Source organism: Penaeus monodon, chromosome 14, assembly GCF_015228065.2.
Source record: "Penaeus monodon isolate SGIC_2016 chromosome 14, NSTDA_Pmon_1, whole genome shotgun sequence".
NCBI classification, from domain to species: domain Eukaryota; kingdom Metazoa; phylum Arthropoda; class Malacostraca; order Decapoda; family Penaeidae; genus Penaeus; species Penaeus monodon.
Window position 1 is genome coordinate 26,658,249 of NC_051399.1, and position 25,000 is coordinate 26,683,248.

A 25,000-nucleotide genomic window follows, 5' to 3' on the forward strand; every position below is an offset into this window, starting at 1 on the left:
GGATCGGCCGCGTGACTCCCGGCGACGAGGACACCTACGTCTGCGAGGCCGTGAACGTGGTGGGAACGGCGAGAGCGAACGCCACGCTCACTGTCTATAGTAAGTCGGTCGTTTTGATTGTATTTTGCCCTTTTGGGGTTCGTTCTTCCATTCTTCGTTTTTATTTTATTGTTCTCGTGTTTCTTGTTCTTCTCCTTCTTCTTCTTTTTCTTCTTCTATTTTTGTTCTTCTTTCATTTCTTGTTCTTCCTTTTCTTCTTCTACTTCTTGTTCTTCTTTTTCTGCTTCTATTTCTTTTTATTTTTCTTCTTCTTCTACTTCTTGTTCTTTTTCTTCCCAATCCTTGCGTTTTTTATGTATATTTTGTTTTTCTTTTTCTTTTTTTTAATGTATGTCCTTGCAAATTCAATCAGCTCGGCGAAAACTTACGATTCAATTTGTATGATATATTTAGAATATAAAAGAAAAAGATAAAAATATAATTTTCAATTTCCAACTTCTTTCTGTTTCTAATCTGATTATGCCTTTCATTTCCTGGCTCACTTTCATTCTTTCTCTCTCTCTTCTCTCCTCTCTTCTCTCCTCTCCTCTCTTCTCTTCTCTTCTCTTCTCTTCTCTTCTCTTCTCTTCTCTTCTCTTCTCTTCTCTTCTCTTTCTCTCTCTCTCTTTCTTAATCTTAATCTTACTCTCGCTCTCTCTCTCTCTCTCTCTCTCTCACTCTCACTCTCACTCTCACTCTCTCTCTCTCACACACGGTAGATAGGCAAGTAGATAGACGGATAGGACAGGTAGATAGATAGATAGATAGATAAATAGATAAATAGATAAATAAATAGATGTGTAAGTACGTTTCACTGTAGTTCGTGCATGTGTGTTTCTTGACGCATGGTCATGTGTACACTCGAATCTACATACAGTACGCTATTGCATGCATACAAGAATAAACCCCCACCTTCTCACCGATGAAAAGGACCGCAAAGCAAGGCAAAGCAAGACATAAAGCAAATCAAAGCAAGGGGAAAGCAACCTTGGAAATCTTGTGCCGGTTATCATGTATTATTGGGGACATCAGATAAGGCAACGGCTCGGCGAATTGGTGGCAGGGAGGGGAGAGGGAAGGAGGGGAGGGAGAGGGAGGGAAAAGAGGAGGAGGGGGAGTAGGAGCAAGAGCAAGAAGGAGGAGGAGTAGAATAAGAAGAAGAAAAAGAAAAAGAAAAAGAAGAAGAGCAAGAAGGAGAAGAAGAACAGCAAGAACAAGAATAAGAAGAAGGGAAAATGAAAAAGATGGACAAGAAGAAGAGGAGATTGAGGGGGAGAGAAACATATGGATTGGGTGTTCGACGTGATATAAAGGACGCAGTGCGGGAGAGCGTGATGGAGCGTGATGAGGGTGATGCTTAGCAGGGTTTATGAGTGCAGGAGTTATGGGAGAGGTGAGGTTAAAAAAATGAGGTTGCAGACTTTGGAGAGGATGTTGGCAAAGGGAAAAGTAAAGAATCAAAAATTGGAGAAAGGGTTGTTTATGGGTATGTGATAGAAGTATCATTAGACTGAAAATGGTGCAATTGCAGAGTGCAACTGCATGCATACGAATGATAAGAGTCTTCTAATGTCACGATTACACTAAAGATTTGAAAACAGGATATGGTTTAGTACGACACGTAATACATCTGAAAAAAAAATCATTTATATTTTACAGTGATTCTCTGTATATATGCGAGAGATTAGAGGCTATTAATCAAAATGAACCCAATAACTGGACAAGCAATTAGAATACGAAGAAATGAAAATAAATAAAATGGAATACTTATCACATAGCAGACGTTAGGCAAGCAGAAAGGAGCATGACTGAGCGCGCGTCTGTACTTTGTGTTCAAGAGGAACGTTCCATGTTTCGCTTGAGCTAGCAAGTTAGCAAAAAGTTAGTGAGTTAATTGACTTGTTTGTAGATAACTGCATTATTTGAGCGTCTGCACGGGATAGTCGTAAAATGAGTTAAAAGTAGAAAACTGTTAAAAACAAATTTTGTGTGGCTTTGAGATAAAATGAAGTTGTAGAGGCGTGGGCGCTGGTACTTGAGTGTGACGTAAAGGGGGGAAGAGTGGGGGAGAAAGACAGAAAGGGAGAGAGAGAGAGAAAGAGAGAGAGAGAGAGAGAGAGAGAGAGAGAGAGAGAGAGAGAGAGAGAGAGAGAGAGAGAGAGAGAGAGAGGTAAGGGTGAATAAACTATATGTTTTCTCGTATAAATAGTTTTAGCAAAGACGCAGATCGAGTGAGAGGAGACTGAAATCCTCATTAAAACCTGGTCCACCACCATCCCCACCAACCCCAACCTCCCCTCCATACCCTCACTACCTAATCGCCAGCGTCTCACCACCAAAAAGCTCTCCGTGAACAAATATTGTCAAATTACTAAGTATAAAAGCTAGTGTATCATGCCTATTATTATTACACCTACTAGCTAGCTATTACACCTACTTTACTACTCATAATGGTATTAATCTGACTGACTGACTGTTTGTCTTTCTTTTGTGTTTTCTTTTATGTTTTGTTGCTTTTGTTTTGTTTTGTTTTGTTGCTTTATGCTGATTATGTTCATTTCTGTTAAAGAGTTGGATAAATGTTTTCTTTTTTCATAGCCTGTAATTTCACTACTTTCTTGTAGTTCGATGTTTTTTTTTTGTTTTTTTTTCTCGTTTGTACAGCATCATTCTGTTTCAGTGTTGGAGCTTTGCGATCCCAATATTATTGGTTGTTCAGTTTGTTTCTGTATCTTTTGTAGTCATGGTCGTAATTATATACACTTGATGTTTAATAAGCTGCATTAAAGAGGGTGGAAACCCTCCCAAGACTCAGCCAATTTTTGTACAGCTCAAACTCATATATAATTTTATTTGGCTGAATAAAATAAACAATATCAACATCAGTATCGCCACCAACCCCAACCTCCATTCCCCACCCCCACTACCTAATCTCCAACACCTCACCACCCTCCCCATAACCCCCCCCCTTCTCCCACCCCCCAATCCCTCCACCCCCTTCCCCGCCCACCCTGCATCCTCCTAACCCACATCTGAAAAGCGAGTCCCGACGCGTTTCCAAAACCAGTAATGGTGCCACAAAGTCGAGGGAGAAGACGCGGGTAAATTTGCCAGAAGTACTTAGTTTGTGTCGCCATATTTGTCCTTAATAGCCGTGGGCGGGCGACGTTAACTTGTTCTTCGCGGAGGAAAGTCTTGGATGAGCTTGTGGATGAGGTAGGGGGTAGGGGGAGGGGGATGGAGAAGGGGGAGGGGGAGGAGAAGGGGGAGGGGGAGGAGAAGGGGGAAGGAAAAGGGGAAAAGGGGAAGGGGATGGAGAGAGAGGGGTTGGGGGTGGAGGGGGAGGAAGGGGAGGGGAGAGGGGAAATAGAAGGGGGAGGGAGTGAGTTGGCGGGGAAGGGGAAATGGTGAGTAGAAGAAAGTGAAGTAACTGGGAGGGGGGGAAGGGAAGGGGAAGTGAGAGGGAGGGAACTAGAGAGCAAACGCTCCAGGAATATATGTAAAAGGCCACCAAAGTGTACATAAGGTGGCACAGCACAAATGGACAGTTACAGCGGGTAACAGCCCAGTAGGGCGAGTGAGCAGGAGAGAGTAAATGCAGGTGGCTTCGACGCTAGAAGGAATGGAAGCTAGTGTCACATTAGCTCCGGAAAAAATGTTAAAAGCTAACTCGTAGAAGACGGAAGGGAGGGGAGGGAGGGAGGCAAACACAGTGATAGAGAAAAGGGATGTTTTTGTTTACAAGTGATTAACAAAGAGGTAGCTGCCAACAAAATAACTTTTAGAAGGAAAATGTAGGTCCTGCAGCAATGAAAATAACTTTTCTTTTTTCCGCTAGAGAAGAAGAAAGACCATACTCAAAGAAAACACAACTAAAGCCATAAAAATACCAACTCCCCCCCCCCCCCACACACACAAAAAAAAGCAACATAACACCTTAGTTTCGAAAAATCGTAGCCGCACAGAAAATAACCTTCTTTTTGTTGTATTTAAGGGGAAAAAACACCAAGCCTTCACCTTAAAAACAAATACACAAGCGAAAGTATAAAAATAACCTTTCTTTTTGTCTTTTCTCCCTTAAGCCGCGCCGGAGTTCCTCGTTCGGCCGCAAGACGTGAAGGCCTCAGTGGGGTCGTCCGCCGCCTTCGAATGCCTGGCCGTGGGTCGTCCGTCTCCGCTGGTTGTCTGGAGCCGCCAGGACAAACACAACCTCCTCCTGCCCCGTCAGGACACGCCGTCAGGAGAGCCCGATGACCAGCCGAACGTGTGGGTGAACGCGGAGGGCACGCTCATCGTCAACCAGGTCGGGATTCGTTATTTTTTTTTTTTTTAGGAGATTTATACATTCCCCATTCGTTCAGGTGCGATTGATGTCCTTCCTCTTTCTCCTTCGCATATTCTTTTCATTTAATCCTCTTCTCTCTCCGTAGCCTTGATTACGAAACCGCTTCTCACTCCCTCAGGTGACCCGCGAGCTGTCGGGCTGGTACTCGTGCGCCGCCGTGTCTGCCGCGGGGTCGCTGGTCGCGCGGGCGCTGCTGGACGTGCCCGCGCCCACGCTGCACCCGCCGCCCGTCATCTCCGTGCGGCCGAGGAACCTGACGGTGACACCCGAGGCCGTGGCGCTGATGGTGTGCCAGGCCGAGGGCGACCCCACGCCTAGAGTCACGTGGACCAAGGACGGCCACCTCCTCCCCGAGGACGACGCCAGGATCACGCTGCTCGGCTCCGGCACGCTGCAGATCAGCGGTGAGTCGGGGGACAGGTCGGGGGGAGGGGGGGGGAGCCAGGGTTAACTCAGTTAAGACAGACAGACATAGGCTTAATTCATGGGTGATTCAGGATTTTGTTAAATTCCTTGACGATTCAAGATTAAATGGTTCTTGATTTCATTAATCTAGTGCATGGCTAACTCAATATTTCATTTATCTTCGATTCACTACTTCATTCATCATATTCTTTGCTGACTTCTGACTTCATTCATCAAATTCGTTGCTGGCTCATGACCTCATCCAATTCATTGCTCCTGACTTCATTCATCAAATTAGTTGCTACTTGAGACTTCATTTATCTAATTTGCTGCTAGCTCATGACAGTGTTTAGAGACGATTGATTGTGTCGCCTTATATCTTTCCATATTTATCTTACCCTCTATTTCACAATTTATGAATGGCTGATTAAGATATTCACCAATAGCTATCCATCCAATTTCATCTAATGCAATATTCATTCATTTAATTTTCGAAAGTTTACATTTGATACCTGCAATGACAGTGCAATTGTTCCTTAATTGAATTATTGATATAAAAGAGATCGTGTCCAGTGTGCAGATAGAGAGAATCCACCTGAAGTGCTATTGTTCCATTGGAAAAAATCGCACACGATGATACTGGTGTAAAAGCTGTGACAGCGAGAGAGAGAGAGAGAGAGAGAGAGAGAGAGAGAGAGAGAGGAGAGAGAGAGAGAGAGGAGAGGGAGAGAGAGAGAGGGAGAGAGAGAGAGAGAGAGAGAGAGGAGAGAGAGAGAGAGGAGAGAGAGAGAGAGAGAGAGTGATGAGAGAGAGAGAGAGAGAGAGAGAGAGAGAAGGAGAAAGGGAGAGGGGGGAGGAGGAGGGAGAGAGAGTGAGAGTAAGAGGAAGGAAGGGAAAAAGAAAAAGAAGAGAAACAAAGGTTTTGTGTTTGTATGTGTAAAAGAGAATGTGTGTAGTTTTTATATTATTTTATTAATTTTTTTTTTAGTTTTTAGTTTCGCGTTTCACAACTGTTCGCGAGCCGCTATTACCGTGACCGGTTATCGTTATTTTTTGTGGCTGTTTGGAACGGTTATGAGACAAAAGTTTACTTCACTGCTTTTGTAGCAATATCCATATCTATTTGTCATTCTGTCAATTTATCTGCCAATTTCCCTCTCTGTCCTTGTATATTTAGCTGTGAATCTATCTGTAAAGTCAAATGTGTATGTTTACCGAAATAGAAGTCATTATCTATTTGTCCATCTATCTATTTATCTATCTGTCTATATATATATATATATATATATATATATATATATATATATATATATATATATATATATATATATATATATATTTGTATATCTATCTTTTTGCCTCTCTCCTTCTTTCTTCCTTTCTCTCTTTCTTTCTCCCTCCCTCGCTCCCTCCCTCCCTCCCTCCCTCCCTCCCTCCCTCCCTCCTTCCCTCCTTTTCTCCCTTCCTCTTTCCCCCTCTCCTTTTTCCCCCACCACCTTCTCTCACCCATTCCTCCCACTCTCTCTCTCTCTCTCTCTCTCTCTCTCTCTCTCTCTCTCTCTCTCTCTCTCTCTCTCTCTCTCTCTCTCCTCCCTCCCTCCCCCCTCCCTCCCTCCCTCCGTCCTTCCCTCCCTCTTTCTCCCTCTCTCTCCCTCTCTCCCTTTCTCTCTCCCTCTGTCTCCGTCTCCATTTACCTTTCTACCCTCCTTAAAATGAACGTGCGTGCAGGTAGGAAGGTGGATGAGGAGGGAATGAATAGTAATTTTTGATATCCTTAATAATTGTCTACTGTAACAAGTGCAGGTTTATTGGGGGATGTGACTGTGAAAGAACAAGGGGGAGGTTTTCGACCGAGCGAGAGAGGAGATGGCACTGTTTCGTTGATTTCTCCTTGATTTCTGTTTTATTAAGTTGTCGTTTTGTGGGGACTTTTATTATTATTATTATTATTATTATTATTATTATCATCATTATTATTATTATTATTATTATTATTATTATTATTATCTTTTTAGGTTATCGCTACCTCTATGTCTTTTTTCTTCCTTCGTCTTCATGACTATTTTTTTTTCTCTCTCATTTTTCTTCATCTGTGATTTATTTCTCTCTGTCTATCGATTTATTTATTTATCTCTCTGTCTATCGATCTGTTTATCTATCTGTTTGTCTGTCTATCTGTCTATCTATCTACCTATTTATATATCCATCCATCTATCTCCCTCTCTCGCATTCTCCCTTTCTCTCTTTTTCCTCCCTCCCTCTTTCCTCTTCCCTCCTCCCTTTTCCCTCTTCCTTCTTCCCTCTTCCCTCTTCCCTCTTCCCTCTTCCTTCTTCCTTCTTCCCTCTTCCCTCTTCCCTCCTTCCTCTTCCCTTGTCCCTCTCCCCTTTTCCTTCTTTCGCCGCATAGATTACAAGCCCATGAATATTTGATTCTGAGCGAGTGACCCTTTTATCGTTAGGGTCACTCGAGATGCCGACGTCGGACTTCTCTGCTGATTACCTCTCTGGCCTACCGTCTCTCTGGCCTCTTATGAAGAAGAAGGAAGTGATGAGGTCGTTTATTTCCTAGATTTTTTTTTATATATGCTTTTTATCGCTATGTTACTGTTGTTTTTATTGTTGTTGTTGTTTTGCGGGGGAAGAGGGATGGAGGAAGAGGGAGGTGGAAGGGAGGGAAGGACAGGGGGAGGGAGGGATGAAGAAAGGGAGGGAGGAAGATAGGAAAGGAGGGAGGAACAGACAAGATAGACAGACACTAACAGGCAGACAGACAGACAAATAGATAGATAGACATTAACAGGCTAGCAAACAGACAGATAGACAGTAACAGACAGACAGACATTAATAGACAGTCAGACAGACAGACATTAACAGTAGACAGACAGACAAACAGCCAGCAAGCCAGACAGACAGACTGACAGATATACATACATTAACAGGCAGACACACAGACAAACATTATCAGGCAGGCAAATAGACAGACAGACAGACATTAACATGCAGGCAGACAGACAGACAGACATTAAGAGGCAGGCAAATAGACAGACAGACGGACAGACATTAACAGGCAGGCAAAAAGACAGATAGACATCAACAGACAGACAGACAGACAGATAGACATTAACAGGCATTAACAGGCAGACAGCTGACAGACAAACATTAGTAGGTAGTCAGACAGACAGACATTAATAGGCAGACAGACAGGCAGACAGACAGACAGCGACAGAGAGAAACAAAGACCATTCTAAGCACAATACTACGAACGGCAGTCCGAAAGTTGGTCAACGATTCCTCTCTCAAGTCACGTGACGGCGAGAGGGTCCAGTCCGCCTGTCTTTGCACTTCGAGTGCCTTTCGTATTTCCACGCTGAACGAAGAGTAGGAGTTATGTGTAATCTTAGAAAGAGGCGTTACCTGCACTCCGCAAGGATGTCTTGTTTTAAATGCGTTGTTATTTATTTTTTATTTTTTTTCATAAGTTGGTTTTATCGATTGTGATGTCGTGGTATTAGAGAAGATAAAAAAGAGGGATATTAAGTTATTATTGAATTGTTCTTATGCTTCTGATTTTCTGGACAGTTTTGGATATAAAGCATTTCTGTTTTCAGTGAGTATTGAATTCCTGTTTTTGTGTGTTGTTTTTTTTTGTTGTTGTTTGCTTTTCTTCCTGACTACAGAAGGAATATATCTTTTCGTCCTTTTTTTAAAAAACAATATACTCCATAAATGTTGCCAACGGTAAACAGTCCGTTCAAAAACTATACAAAGAGAGAAACATAATACTAATTTTGTTAGAGTCGGAAAAAGTCTCAGCTCAAATGTTAGACGATATATATATATATATATATATATATATATATATATATATATATATATATATATATATATATATATATATATATATATATAAAGAAGAGTTTCTTTGCCCACAAGACGAAAGACGCGTATCGAAAACTAATTACTAGACGGTCGAGATAAATGAAGTCCATTCCGTGAGATGAGGATTCGGACAGTGATGCAGAGGAAGCTGTACGTCAACACACATGTCCGAACGCCTTCCGAGATTCTTCAGCGGGGGAAAATGTTTTGCCAGGAGTGCAGTGTGTGTGTGGGGGGGGGGGTTCTCTGTCCTTGCGTTCGTTTTTGGTAATGCTGTGGATGTGCCTTCATCATACATCTCTCTCTCTCTCTCTCTCTCTCTCTCTCTCTCTCTCTCTCTCTCTCTCTCTCTCTCTCTCTCTCTCTCTCTCTCTCTCTCTCTCTCTCTCTCTCTCTCTCTTCTCTCTCTCTAGACAGACAGACAGACGTATAGTTAGATAGGGAGACAGACAGACAGATAGAATAATTGATAATAAATAGATAGACAGAATAATAGATAAAGACAGATAGGCAGACACACCAAATAGATGAAAGTGTATACGTAGATAGACAGATAAATAGATAGATAGATGCTATAGATAGATAGATAGACATGCTGGAAGATATACAGTCAAATATATACATAACCAGATAAATATATAGACAGACAGACAGGCAGACATAGATTGGTAAATAGACAGATGAATAGATAAATAGATAGATAAGTAGATAGTCATAGAGGCAGTCACAGTCATAGTGAAAATTGATAAACAGATAGACACAGAGACATCACCAGACATATAAACAAAGAAATAAACATATAAACAGACCAGTAGACATGTAGATCGAAAGATAAAAATAAACTATGTATGCATAGACGATAAAAAATGTAACGAAGGAAGATTTAAAAAAAAGAAACAGAAAAAAAAAATAACCGACAGACTCAACCTTGACCAAGGCCTCCGTCTTTCGTATTTATGGAATAAATTCAGATGTTATCGAAACGTGAATTACTGAGGCTGTTTGCGCTGACCTTTCCTTCCTCTCTGTCTATTTATATGTATGTCTATCTGTTTGTCTGTCTTTCTATTAAAACATCTATCTGTCTGTCCAACTATGTCTATTTATCTATGTCTATCTCTCTCTCTATCTATCTATCTATCTATCTATCTATCTATCTATCTATCTATCTATCTATCTATCTATATATATATATATATATATATATATATATATATATATATATATATATATATGTTGTGTGTGTGTGTGTGTGTGTGTGTGTGTGTGTGTGTGTGTGTGTGTGTGTGTGTCTGTCTGTCTATCTATCTATCTATCTATTAAAACATCAATCTATCTGTCTGTGTCTGTCTATATATCTAACTATATATGTCTGTCTGTTTGTCTGTCTGTCTATCTATCTGTCTATGTGTTTGTCTATCTGTCTATCTATCTATCTATCTATCTGAAGTAGTACAGAAAAAATCATAAAGCAGTTACGGAATTATGTGATGATTTTAGCGTTCATTGATTTTTAATAGTGCTCATTATGAAACAGATTTGCATTGCACTGGATGACTTTTTTTTTTTTTGCTGCAGTTCGTCATTCTTGTCATTTTCATTTACTGTATTTTCACCAGGCGAAAAAATGAGAGAGAAAGAGAGAGAGAGAGATTTGCGTTCGTGAAGTCACTCTCCTCATAACATAATCTCTTTTTTGTTTGTTTGTTTGATCATCCTTCTTTCGTTCTCTTTTCGTTCTTTCTTCTTCCTTTTCTTCCTCCTATTCTCAACCTTCTTTCCATTTTACCGTTATTTCTTCTTCCAAGTTTTCGTATATTTCCCCGTTCCGTTTCTTCTCATGGCCCTCCTCTCCACCCTTTTTATGGTCACTGCAACTCTTTCCTTGTTCTTCTAATTATCCGTCCCTTCCTCCTGCTTTCACTATTCCCCCTTCTTCTTTTCTCATTATTATCCCTTCTTTCTTTATTAGTCCTTCCTCTCTTCTCTTCTGACTCTTCCTCCTTCCTTCCGTCCCTTTCTCCCTCTCACTCCTCCCTCCTCCCCCCTGACGCCGACCTCCCTCCTTCCCCCAGACGTCCGCGAAGACGACGGCGGCGTCTACGCCTGCACGGCCACCTCCGACGCCGGCAGGTCCTCCATCGCCGCCCACCTGAAGGTCGTCCCCGCCAACAGCCCCGCCGCCGCCCGCACCACGCCCGCGCCCGACCCTCGTGACCTCCCTGGACCTCCCCTGCCGCCCACTCAGCGCGCCCGGAACTCCACGACGTTGACCTTGGCGTGGGGGCCGCCGGAGCAGGAGGGGGCGTCGCCCATTACGAGTTATATTCTCGAGGTGAGACATTTTTCCTTCCTTTCCTTGCACTGATTTCTTCCTCCGTTTGTTATTGTGATCGGTATGCTTTATTATTATCGTTATTATTAGTATTAACATTGCTATTAAAATTTTGTGATCACTATTTTATTCATTTGGGGAAGGCCGGTCTTTTTTTCCTCCTGGTTTGTGAATGATATTTTTTAGCGTTTATCATGCTCTTTTATTCTTTATTTTATGTATTACTCAAGTGACGTATAATTAATGTCAGTCGCCATTTAACTTTACCTTTTTTTGAGAAAACACTAGGGAATGAATACCTTCTACAAAATATGCTAACTCTACAAACCGTGTTATTCGATGTTGCTCTCTTCCACCCATCCTCTCAAATTTTATCTCACATTATTTATCCTCGCAGATCTGGAACGGATCGGGCCAATGGACGCCCTTGGAGGAGCACATCCCAGCCGAGTCCTACACCCTTACTGGCCTCAAACCCAACACGCAATACAGAGCCGTTGTGAGGTATGTGGTAAAGTGAACACGAGAATAAACAAACCTAATAAAGTTAACGAAGCGCAATGCAACGGGTGTTTAAGAATTGAAGAGATAGTATGGGTGAGAATGAGTCATTTCACGTTAATTGTTTAGATAGTTTCGTTAATTCATTCATTGGGAAAATTTGCAGTCTCATTCACACCTGTTTTCAAAAGAAAGTTTCCTTGTTAAAGGCATGATGAGGGAAAGAATAGCTTTGGAGAAAATCGTTGTCTTTGATAAATGAAAATGAGGCAATCAGAATCATTTTTGTACTTCTATTTGAATGTTTGATTATGCTGATGAACAACTGTAATTAGAGAGGGTAACGGTGTAGGTCAGATATTAAATCAAGTATCAATTTACCTATACAATTTTCCTTCATTTGGTTTCTCTCAACGGAGGCAAAGGAGGGGAAGTCAGACATACAATAGCTGGTAATGAAATCCCTTGGTCTTTCTCCTCCCTCTCCTCCTCCTCCTCCTCCTCCTCCTCCTCCTCCTCCTCTCCTCCTTCTCCTCCTCCTCCTCCTCCTCCTCCTCCTCCCCTCCTCCTCCTTTCCCTCCTCCTCCTCTTCCTCCTCCTCCTCCTCCTCCTCCTCTTCCTCCTCCTCCTCCTCCTCCTCCTGCTGTTCCTCCCCCTCTTCCTACTCTCCCTGCCCACCCATCTCCCTCTTCCTTCCCACACCTACCCATCTTTATCTCCTCATTCTTATCCACACTGCCCACCTTCCCTCCTTCCCTCTCCAAACCCAACCAATCGCTCTCCCTCTCTCTCGTAACCCACTTTCTCACCCCCCCCCCTTCCTCCCCAGGGCCATGAACATGCACGGTGTCTCCGCGTCGTCCCCCGTGTCCGGCCCCCTGGTGACCGCCGGGGGGGGGAGGCCGGGCGGTGAAGGGGCCAAGGAGACGAACAGCGACCCCGAGATAAGGGCTGTCCTCGCCCACCCTCTCGTCACACTCATGCCGCCCACGCCCATCTCGTCCACCGCGATCAGGCTGCAGTGGAAGGTAAGGAGGGGGGGGGGAGGCGGAGGAGTCAGTGGGGCTTTTATTTATTTGTTTGTGGGTATGTTTACTCGCTTTTTTTATGTATTTTTGCTTCCATATTCGTTCCTTGTTTATTTTTTTTTTTTCTCTTCTATTTTTCTTTCTATTTCTTCTCTTATCTTTTCTCATCTGTTCCTTTTATTTGATTTATTATCTTTTATCTTCTCTTCTCATCTCTTCTCTTCCCTTTTCTTTTCTTCTCTCTTCTCTTCTCTTCTCTTCTCTTCTCTTCTCTTCTCTTCTCTTCTCTTCTCTTCTCTTCTTTATCTTATCTTCCCTTTATGTATTCAACACTCCATCAAGAGCCAGAATGTATTTTCATATTCCTTCTTTTCCAACTATATTTAGAATCTATTTACTCTTCGCAATAAATGTTTTTCCTTTTATCGCAATGGCAATGGCTTCAGCTTAGTTTTTGGTTCGAACGAAATCCGTCTTCCTCAGGCGGGATTTGCAGTCCCCGTGTGGCTTCCATTCTATTTCCTTTATTCTCTGTTGCATTTTTCGTTGTTTTTTATTTATTGGGTAAATATTTTATCATTTTTATTATTTATGTTTTGTTGTTGCTGTTGTTGTTGTTGTTGTTGTTGTTATCATTCTGATATTATATCCTTATCATCATCTGTTAACTCTTTATTCTATGTTTAGCTTCTTCTCTTCTTTAATTCATCACAAGACATCTTATAGATTCCTTCTCCCTTGCATTTAAATTGACTTTGCACTGTAGTTTAGTGTCAGCGTCTTTGCAACATTGAATCTTGGCTTTTTGCTGTTGCGTTGTGTTGCACAGTCCTGCCTGCAACCTTTTGTCCATTCTTTTTTTGTCCTTTTTTTGTCCTTTCTCAGTTAGCTATTTATGTAACTCCTTCTCTGTCTATCTATGTAGTTTTTTTTTTCTTTTCTTTTATCATCTCTCTTTTCTTATATTCTTGTTTTAATTTTCTCTTTTTCTTCTTCTGCCTATGTCTCTTCCTTGCTTCTGTTTTTTGTCTTTTGAATTTGCAATTAACTTTTTCATTTTTTCCTCTGTTATTAAACTTATATATTGAATGCGTCGTTTATTAAAGTTTAATCACCTGTGACTAATTTCTTTTTTATTCCTCCTCCCTCCCCCATCCGTCTACATCCTTCTCTGCCTACCTCCTCCTCCCCCTCCTCCTCCTCCTCCCCCTCCTCCTCCTCCTCCTCCCCGTCTCTCCTCCTCCTCCTCCTCCTCATCCCCGTCCTCCCCCCTCTTCCCCCTACTCCCCCTCCTCCCCCTCCTCCCCCCTCCTCCCCGTCCTCCCCCTCCTCCCCCTCCTCCCCAGGTCCAAGAGTTCGAAGACTACATGGACGGCTTCTATGTGCGTTACCGCGACCTGAACTCCGGCACGCACCACTTCGAGATGGAGGCCGTGACCCGGTCTGGCGCCGCCCATCAGGCCTCCTACACCGTGGGCGACCTCGCCAAGTTCACCGAGTACGAGTTCTTCATCGTGCCTTACCACCGCGGCATCCACGGCCACCCGTCCAACTCCAGGATCGCCGTGACGCTGGAGGATGGTGAGTTCGTCGACGCTGGAGGTGGTTGGGGGGGGGGGTCGTTATTTCGTGCTTGTTTGTTTGTTTGTTTTTGTTTTGAGTACGTGTGTGTGTCTATGTGTATGTGTTTGTGTATGTTTTATATAATCTTGCCCTACTAGTTATTTCACAATATCTTAAAGTTTTCTCGCCATCAAAACCGTTTGCCTCATAAACAACCTTCTCCCTCTCGCAGTCCCATCAGCGCCGCCGTCGGGAGTCGAGAGCCTCGTCCTGAACGCCTCCAGCGTCGTCCTCTCGTGGCGTCCTCCTCCTCGCGAGCACACCAACGGCAGGATCACCAAGTACTCCGTGTGGCTCTTCGTGAACAAGACGGTCCCTCACTCCAACCTCACCCTGGAGGGGAACCTGCACACCCTCACGCTCTACAACCTGACGTACGGGAAACACTTCACGGCGACGGTGGCGGCGCATACGAAGTACGTGGGGTCGGGGTGTTGTTTTTATTGTGTCGTTGGTTAAAGATCTTTGTGTGTGATGTTGATGTGGAGTATTTTTGTTTTCTTTTAAAATAATCGTGAGCTGATAAAAAAAAATCTCACACAACCCCCCCCCCCCGTCCCCCAATCTCCAAACCCCAGGGCAGGTCAAGGGCCGACGAGCGGAGGTCATACGTGGCTGCAGGACCCGTCGGCGAGCTCGGGATCCGGGGAACCGAAGCGGGTGCCGTCCCCCCTGATGGCGGTCCTTCGGGAGACCTGGTTCATCGGGGCCGTCGGCGCCGCGGGCTTCCTGGCGCTCTCCGTCTTCGTCGCCGTCGTCTGCTACCGCCGCAAGAGGAACGAGAAGCGCGCTATGGGAGGTACGTCTTTCGTAATGAGAGAGAGAGAGAGAGAGAGAGCGTGTGTTTTTAGTGCACGCATTTTTTACTGTTTAGAAAAGAAATAAAACACATAATCAAGACATATATGAAAATCGAATGAGTGCGGATAATTCAACATTTCCATTCCAAACCCATGACTCTCAGTAATACCACACCGCCATATACTGAGAGCAGACCGTATATCTTCGCCGATACACATTTTCTGTCGCCAGAACGGTAGCAACGAGTGTATCGAAGAGATCGCTTCTTTCGTGCTTCCGATATGCAATTCCCTCTGGGATTTATGGCCAGCTTAAATACATCTTCAGTCCTCCCTTCCTGTGTTGTCTCTGACGAGCGCATTCAGCGATACATAAAATGGGGGGGTTGAGAGGGTTTAAGAGGGAGGGGGTGGGGGAGGGAGAGTGAAGGAAGAGGAGAGGGCGGAGGAGATTAGAGGGCAAAGGAGGGAGAGAGAGGATAGATTAGAAGGGAAGGAGGGAGGGGAGGAAAGAAAGTAGAGATAGAGAGAGACCTAGAGTTAAGAGGAAAGAGAAAAGGAGAGAGGGGCGGAGGAAGACAGAGAGGGAGGGGATTCGGGAAGATAGGAGGGAGAAAAGAAGAGAGGACGGAAGGTAAAAAGGTGTACAGAGGAATAGAAATTGGGAGGATAGAAAGGCCGAAAGGAGATGAAAAAACGCCGAAACACCTAACGAACTGTGATAATATAATCAGATCATCAGTTATAGTCAGTGAATGACATCAAACAAGAGCATTGAAAGCTGAAAGGTTAATATCGTAAAGGACATTAATGATCGCAGTTACATGATATACAGATTTCTGAGCTAATAGCTTGTTTAGAGGCTGAAAACATATTTTGAATAAGTTACAAAAAAGTGCAGAAGTTTTATAAAAAAAAAAAAGGATGAAGAATTCTCACTCAAAAGACTTACATCGATGAAAATGGTAAACGGGAGGAAACAAGGAGCCAAATACCAGAATCAAGTGAAGAAATGAAAGAAAAAAGTGACGGAAAAAGAAGCTTATCACACGCCCAAAGAAGCAAACATATGAGATGGAAAATGAGAAAGATGGGGAAAAATGAAGAAGAGGAGGGAGATTACCATTCAATTGTGTCTTCTTAGTAGACTCTTCACCCGCCACATGCATCACGAATCAATATTTCGGATCTCAAAGTGGTGCTGTGCCGTTGACAAGACAAGGGGTCCGTGGCACTGGTGAGAAAGGGGGGGAGAGAGGGTACTGCGACACTTACAGGGGTGGGGGATAAGGGATCTCTATGGCACTGGTAAGAGCTGGGGGTGGATGGGGAGGTTTATGGTATTGACAGGAGATGGAAGGAGGAGGAAGGAAGATGGAGGCGGGAGGGGCGGGGCTAAGGAGGCACGTAGGGTCGCCGTCTTCGGTGCGTCGTCGAGAAAAGGGGCGCGGCGACACAGTGCCAGGCAGGGAAGGTGCCAAGGGGCATTGATTCCCGCCCCGGATCAATACGTCTCCTTGTGGGTTTTATAGCGAAGTCTCGAGTGTTTTATGCAGATTTTATAGTGAGCCATTTTCTCACCCCCGGGGGAAAGTTTCAGCCCGATGATTGGGAGGAAGTTTTATGATTTTTAAGGTTTTAAGGAGAAAATGGAGTTTCGGAATGACGACTGTTTCCGAGGCGTTTGGTATAAAGCAGTCTGGAATTTTCGGTCCAAAACATTGTCTTAAATGAGGAAGGTTTAGCAAGAAGTAAGTAGAGGGAAGTTGCAGGCTGAAGGCGCGAGTGTTCCAGAGTCCAAGAAGCGGATCGAGGCAGAGCAAGCAGACGGATCGACTCCTATGGCACCCTCTGGCCCTCACTCCCCCTAAGTGCCACTCTGCCTTCTCAGCTGATGCTCGACGAGGGGACTAATTGATAATCCGCTGAATGGACGCGGCGCAAAGCGAGTCGTGGAGGAGGCCGGGAAGCGTTTGGCTGGGAAAGACCCGATCCGTTCGAGAGGGTCGGGGCGAGTCGACGTTTCCCTAAATACGGGTTGTGCAAAAGATGTTGTCGGTCGGTTGAACGCTTTTATTTCCATCTAAATGTCTATCAATTTTCATCCACAGACGCAGTGCAGATGTTCCTTTTTCTTGCATTTCATTCGAAAACTCTTTGACTACGTCGTCGATCTATCTACCTGCGTCGATCAGCGCGTTCGGACATACCCGAGCGGACGGGATGCTGATACGTGACCGGGAATTAATGAATCCAACCGAACCGCGTTTCCCTTAATCAACGTGCAAGCGAAGGGAAGTTCTCTCTCTCCCTCTCTCTCTCTCTCCGCAAAGGATACCCAACCTTCTGCCGGGAGGTCCCAAAGCTCAAAATCCCGGGGGAACGAAACCATCGCAAGGTGCCATAACGAAAAACATATCAGGAATATAAACCGTAAAGATGTTCTTCGGCGCCGAGTCGTGTTCTCGCGTCGGCCGATCGTCCGTGAGAGCGAATAAAAGCGCATTGGTTATCGCCTCTCAAGGGAGCCATTGCGCCCCAGAGCCTGTTTCCCCGAGGCTGGAGACCGAGTAACAGTTCCTCCTCCTCCTCGCGTGTGATGAGAAGTAACTTGAGACTCGGAAGGAAGTGGTCGATTGAGGCTCCCTAAGATGTTTGGTGGGAATATGTGTAATCATTATCATTTTTGTTATTATTATTTATTCTTCCTCTACTTTAACTTATTTTTATTATTATTGTTGTTGCTTTGTTGTTGTTTTACTATTACTATTGTTATTATTATTATTATTATTATTATTATTATTATTATTATTATTATCATTATTATTATCATGTTATCATTATTGTTATTATTATTATTGCTATTTTAATTATTATTGTCACTATTATTATTATAATGATGATGATGATGATGATGACGATGATGATGACGACGATGATGATGATGATGATGATGATGATGATGATGATGATGATGATGATGATCATCATCATCATCATCATCATCATCATCATCATCATCATCATCATCATCATCATCATCATCATCATCATCATCATCATCATGTTGCTATTTTTATCAGTATGATGATAATTATTATTAGTTATTGTTAGTGTTATTTTTTTTTATCATCATCATCATCATCATCATCACTGTTATTATCATCAACAATATTACTTTTATCATTATTATTATTATTATTATTATTATTAATGTTAGCATTAGCTTTAGCATTAGCATTACATTAGTATTAGCATTAGCTTTTTTCTGTTTTTTGTGCCGTCACCGATGCGGTGTTTGACGAGCTATTTAGCGCCATGTTGACAACATGTAGTTGACTGGATGACCAGTGACCCTTCCCCAGGGGATTAGTTGTTTAAGTAATCATTATTGGTGGTTCTCAACCCACCGTCATATCTACGATTGACTCACCCACTACCGTATCTAGGTTTGATTTACCCAGCTTTAGCAAAACCGTGAAAATCCGCATGTATAAAGCGCGCTGTGAGTGTGTGTGTGCATCCATGCACACTCATATCGCCCGCTCGCGCGCGTGAGCGTTAACGTTTGTTATTGTTGTTGTTGCTGTTGCTAGAAGTATTATTATTTCTGTTGCTTTTACTTTCTCCTAACACGCCCTTTTTCCTACTTGTCTGATATATAAAACCTTTTTAATTGTAGAAATTTGTAATCTCACATAAATATTTTTATTCTCACATTTAAGGAGAAAAATGGAAAAATTATAATGTTTTATTTAAAAGTAGTTTCATTCTTATTTCATGCTTAAAATGTTTAGAGTGTGTTTAGCTGTGTACCCGCGCTTAACTTATTTTTCCGATCGTACCTTTTACGACTGAATGAAATGCATAGAGTAGAGTTTGAAACTTGAATGCGTTTAGATCCAGAGCTAATGGTTTTTTACGTTATTTTCTGGCGCTTTCGTTGTCAGAGTACGTTTTTGTTTTACCTTTTTTCATCTATGGAGATAAATAAAGTTGTGAAGTCCATGTGATGATAAGATTCAATCTGGTATTTCAACAATGTCTCTTTCTCTCTCTTGAGTGCTAAATGATTCTCTCTCTCTCTCTCTCTCTCTCTCTCTCTCTCTCTCTCTCTCTCTCTCTCTCTCTCTCTCTCTCTCTCTCTCTCTCTCTCTCTCTCTCTCTCTCTCTCTCTCGCGGCATGACGAGGGGAATCAACCAATGTTTAACAAGGAATGGAGAATTAACGTTAGTATTTTAACAAAAGGAAACAATTAGATTTGTTGATTGTACAAGAGGAAAAATATATTTGTATCTGGTCCTGTTAGTGATACACCGCAGCCTTTATTTGTGAAAAAGAATTGCTTTGTTGTATTTTGCCCCAAATAAGTTGATAACAGAAGTACTCTTGTTAAACATTACCTCACCCAACCCCAGTCCTTTTACTGAGGCTGCTTCCCATAATATGCAATATTTGCTACTGAAATATACATATATAATTTATAGCGCTCTCCGTTCCCCATGGGTAAGCGGACAAAGGCCGGATGAATCAGTAATCATTGCATTGTAAATGTTTAGAGAGATTATTTCGGGTATCCACGTTTTCTAGTGGTTTGGGTGTCCCATCTATATATTTCTGTCGGTCTGCATCTCTTTGTCTATCTATCTATCTACCCCTGTCTCTCGTTCTCTCTCTCTCTCTCTCTCTCTCTCTCTCTCTCTCTCTCTCTCTCTCTCTCTCTCTCTCTCTCTCTCTCTCTCTCTCTCTCTCTCTCTCTCTCTCTCTCTCTCTTCTCTCTTTTTCTCTTTCTCTCTTTTTCTCCTTCTCCTTTCCCTCCTTTCTTCTCCTCTCCTCCCCTCCTCCTTCCTTTCCCCTCCCTCTCTCATCCCTCCCTCTTCTCCCTCCCTGCTCCTCCTTACCTCCTTCTCAAAACCCCTTCTTCCCTCCCTCTCCTTCTCTCTCTCCCTCTTTCCCCATTCTCCCTCTCTCTCCATCTCTAAAATGAATATTTAATTTAATAATTCATTTACTCATATTCCCGCGGTCAATGTTATTTGCACTTTTTCAGTGAATATAGCGATACACGAAATCTCCCCGGGGCGATGGACAGTAATTGGTAAAACTACGTTAGAACTGGATCAAGAACGTTGAAGATTTCCTTACTACTTGCGTCTAAAGATGCAGACACGCGGAGCTGATATAGACATGTATCACCAGTTTGTTGTTATCATCATCTTGAGATATGTCAAAGATGCTGCTGTTGCCGGGTTTTTTTATGTTCTTATGTTGTTATTATCCTTATTATCAGCTTTTGTTCTTCCTGGTTTCGTCTTGTTTTTGTTGTTATTCTGTTACTGATTTTATCATTATTATCTTTAAATATCTCAAAACTTCTGTTCTTGCTGGGTTCGTTTTGTTGTTGTTGCCTCCCTTGACCTTCCTCGTATTTCTCTCCATCACCACCGTCGCTTTACGCCTCCTCCATCTCCGCCACGTAACATCCGAGCATCACCACCGGCATTACATCACATCTCAACACCAGTACCATTACCACTGCCACATCTCACTATCACCAGCAACACCATACGTCTTAGTTTAATTAATATACCACTGCTCACCACTATACTTCAGCACTGTATCCCAATTTCAGCACAGCCACCGTCACATCCCATGAAAATCATTACGACATCACCACCAAAACATAAAACCTCATTACCACCACATCACCTTTTTCACGTCACCACGAGCACCACCACACTGTGCTGTTAGTCGTGGGGAAAAGGGTAAGGCGGATTGTTCGTACACCTTACATCCCACCGCCACATTCTCACTTTATTTCACCATTCACTACACTACCATCACCAACATCATATATCTTCACGACTACATCCTCACCACAGTATATCCTTACCATCACACATTCACCACATTTCACTACATTACATCCTCATCACCACTACCTCACCACATTTCACCATAACACCGTACATCCTCACCACCACTTCCTCACCACATTCACCACACTCACCACCAGCGCAATAAGCCATCCGAGAGCAGACCCCACAAGGTGCGCGTCCATAGAATTCGTAATGAACTATTAGCCACTTCGGCCCCTGACGCACACGGTCCAGTTGTCAGGGGGTGAGGGAGGGAGCGAGGGGTGGGGGTGAAGGAGGTGTGAGGGAGGGAGCGAGGGAGGGTGCGAGGAAGGGGGGCGTGGGGGGAGCGAGGGGGAGGGGGAGGTATGAGGAAGGGAGCGTGAGGTAGGGGTGAGGGAGGCAGCGTGGGGGGAGGCTGGGGAAGGGGAGATGAAAGGGAGGAAGGGGGAAGGGGGGAAGCTAAGGGAGGAGAGGTAGGAAGGGAGTGGCGAGGGAATAGGGAGAAGGGAGAAGGCGAAAGGATATGGCGGTGGGGGAGGGGAGGAAGAAGAGGGAGAGGAGGAGGAGGAGTTGTGAGGGAAGAAAATGTGTGACAGTTTTTCCCCTCACTGCGAATACGTGGATAGCGGATGGGTGGGGGGAGGAGGGAGGGAGGAGGAGGAAGAGGGGCGAAAGAGGGAGATGAACGCTCAGAAGGAGACGCGCACCGCCAAACCCGTGAAAAAAAGGGAACGGACCTGCTCTTCCCCCCAAAAAATAATTATAACAAACAAATAAATAAATCCTCCCCCCCCCAAAAAAAAATAGATAAAATAAACCCACACATGCATTATTTCCCATCATACATAGAAACAGCCTCACAACCGCCAGTCACACGATCGTCAGCTGTTAGAAAATAAACAAACGATAGCGAAGCACACAACGCCACAGCGCAACGAGAGACCGGACGATAACCAAGGGGAAATCACACTGCCACTTAATGTATCGATCAGGGAGGGGGGAAAGTGTGTTATAAATTCAAGAGGGAAGCGGAGGTATTCTCCCCTCTCTTGGATTACCAGCGTGGCTTCCTTTCCCCTCGGCCGCCCTCTACAGCCGCGGTGGACTTACTGCTCGGCTGTAGATGGACGCCGGTGAATGGCTTTTGGGAATAACACGTTTTTGACATCTGTTGAGGTGTTATTTTAGAATGATATCTTAGGGAAGAGGGGAAGGGTGGGGGGGGGTAAGTACGTAATCGGAATTGTTGTTAATGATTATTTTGTTGCATTTTATAGTGCGATGGTAGGGTTCTATGTTTCTCTCTCTCTCTCTCTCTCTCTCTCTCTCTCTCTCTCTCTCTCACACACACACACACTACTCACTCTTATCTCTCCCCCTCTCTCTCTCTCTCCCTCTCTCTCTCTCTCTCTCTCTCTCTCTCTCTCTCTCTCTCTCTCTCTCTCTCTCTCTCTCTCTCTCTCTCTATCTCTATCTATCTATCTCTCTTTCTTTATCTTTCTGTCTCTATTTTTAGCAAAATACATTAATTATGGATATGAAAATATGTTGAAATTTAACTGTAATACACCTTGGGGCAGAAGTAGTGTTTGATTTCATTTAAAATCTCCGAATGTCTATTAGCACAAGGCGAAGAAATGAAAGTTAATTTAATGTTTTTTTAATTATCATTCATGCCTTTATTCACCATTCACATGAACAAGAAATATTAGCATACAATCTATAAATTATAGACCTAGATACAATAACAAGTACAGAATTGTGCACGTATTTAGAATATGTATGAAACGAATAGCAAAACACACACACGCACACATACACACGCACACATGCACACACGCACGCACGCACGCACGCACACAGAAAAAATATATATATTTGCAACAGGGAATAAAGAGAAAAGAAATATCGCGCGCCGGAACGGAGTCAGACGCCCGAAGCAAATTCTGAGAAATGTTAATCTAATTTATCCATTCCCTCAAGAGACATTTGTTGCTCTCAAGTCGTGCCCGGTGCGCCAGAGGGGGGGGGCATAGGGAGGGAGGGAGAAGGGAGGGAAGGGGAGAGGGAGGGTAAAGGGTGGGAGGGCAGAGGGAGGAGGGGACGGGGGGGGGCAGAGGAAGGGAAGGAAGGAGGGGAGAAGGGGAGAAGGGGGAAAAGAGGGAGCGATGGGGGAGGGACATCGTAAAGGGAGTGTGAACGGGAGAAGATAAAGGGGGAGGGCAAAGGGGAGAAGGGGTTAAAGGGGGGTGTTGCGGGATGCTGTGAATGATTTAGAAAAGGGAGGGGGGAAGGGTAAGGGGGATTGTGTTCATAATTCAGGGGGGAAGGGATAGCGAGGGAAGTTTAAAAGATGGGCAAGGGAGGCCGGCCTTAATTAAGGGAGAAAAAGGGGAGTAAGGATAGAGACCTGGGTAAGGGTGTGGGATTCGGTTCAGGCTGTGGGAGAGAGAAATTTTTTAGCGACAATGGAAGGATTGTGCGATATATATATATATATATATATATATATATATATATATATATATATATATATATATATATATATATATATATATATATGTAACTATGTGTGTGTTGTGTGCGCGTGCATGCGTGTGCGTGTGTTGTGTATGTATGTATGTAATGAGGATAGACTTGTTACAGAAATTTTAAAGGCGAATTTTAAAGGGCTGAATGCGAGAGAGAGAGAGAGAGAGAGAGAGAGAGAGAGAGAGAGAGAGAGAGAGAGAGAGAGAGAGAGAGAGAGAGAGAGAGAGAGAGAGAGAGAGAGAGGGGTGACTCGAGTAAAGGGAACTTGTATTTTTAGAGTGATGAGTCACTGTGATCAAGGAGAGGAAAATCTCCTTAAAGGGGGAAGGGAAGGAGGGGAGTATGACTCGTTTAGGAAGTGGGGAAAGCAGTTGTTAGGGACCTTTAATTAAGAACAAAGGAGAGACTCGGCGAAAAAGGAAATTGTGCGCAAAAGTTTAGAAAGTTCGCGTAAAAGTGCATAGCTCGACATTGTTGAAGTGATATACAAATGATCTTGTTAAGTTAGATTTATATGTGATCTTTGATCGATGATTAACTGTATACTTGCGACGTACTGCTTTACATATAGTATGAGGAAAAAAAAAAATTAAGTATCATTTTACGATCACAGAATATAGTGTCATGTCATGCTGGGAAACTACTTTTTTTTCCTTAATATTCACCGAATATTGCCATTCCTTCCGATGACCTTCCATGATAAGCATCACCCAATCGCAACTGTATTGTTATCTCGCATGGCATTGCCCTATATATCATACCCACCAAACACGAGGCTGCGAGTCTCCTCTGACCCCATTAGAGGAAGAAGACGCCCTTCCTTCTGATTTCTCTTGGGGAAAACTCCAGCTTAAGAGGGTGATCAAGGGCTTTGTCAAGCAGCTAATAGTATCTTTTGGCTCCTGAGTGCAGTTACGCTGGGACGCAGACGGGAGCCACGGCTGTTGGGGCGGTTGTTTGGGACCTTCGTTGACAAAGAGGCGGAAACATGGGGGTGGAAGAGAGAGAGAAAGAGAGAGAGAGAGAGAGAGAGAGAGAGAGAGAGAGAGAGAGAGAGATAGAGAGAGAGTAGAAATAGAGAGGGAGAGATAAGAGAAAGAAAAAATATAAAGAATGGAGGAAGCACACCTTTAGAGCCGTGCGCCCCTCCTCCTGCCGTTCTCTAACCCCGCCTCTCCCCCGCAGGCTACAAGCTGGACGGACGCAGCGTGAACGGCACCATGTCGGGCGGCCTGTGGATCGAGCGGGGCCCCTGGGGTGGCTCCTCCGGCGGCGCCACCGACGACAAGAGCGACGCGACGCCCGAGAAGCTCCTGAACCTGAACGCCGTGCCCGGGGACTACGCCGAGGTGGACGGCCCTGTGGCGCCGCTCATGCCCCCGGGCTCGCAGGCGCCGGGCACGCCGGTCGCCTACGCCACCACCAACATCATCAAGGCCAGGAATGTGAGTCGGCCGCCGGGCGCTCCTGTCTGCCCTTCTTCGAGCTGTGTCTGTTTGTGGGGCCAAGTGCTTTGCACCGGATTACTTCTTTGGGGAAATGAGGGGCTTTTAGCTGCCGATTATTTATCTTTTAGCTGGGTGCTGTTACAAACAGATTCGTTAGTTGTAATTCGTATATATATATATATATATATATATATATATATATA

At 43.9% G+C, this 25,000-nt stretch overlaps 1 protein-coding gene across 2 annotated transcripts in view; it reads left to right on the forward strand.

The window, feature by feature from the left end:
• Positions 1-25,000, forward strand: part of LOC119581015 (roundabout homolog 2-like) — a 47,859-nt gene that overhangs the window by 16,062 nt on the left and 6,797 nt on the right. For both annotated transcript variants that reach the window (XM_037929283.1, XM_037929282.1), the window contains exons 4-13: positions 2-99; positions 4,122-4,342; positions 4,503-4,788; positions 10,744-11,003; positions 11,401-11,507; positions 12,334-12,532; positions 13,879-14,113; positions 14,328-14,571; positions 14,734-14,954; positions 24,535-24,794. In XM_037929283.1, the coding sequence (XP_037785211.1) occupies positions 2-99; positions 4,122-4,342; positions 4,503-4,788; positions 10,744-11,003; positions 11,401-11,507; positions 12,334-12,532; positions 13,879-14,113; positions 14,328-14,571; positions 14,734-14,954; positions 24,535-24,794 (2,131 nt within the window). The remainder of the gene's footprint in view (position 1; positions 100-4,121; positions 4,343-4,502; positions 4,789-10,743; positions 11,004-11,400; positions 11,508-12,333; positions 12,533-13,878; positions 14,114-14,327; positions 14,572-14,733; positions 14,955-24,534; positions 24,795-25,000) is intronic.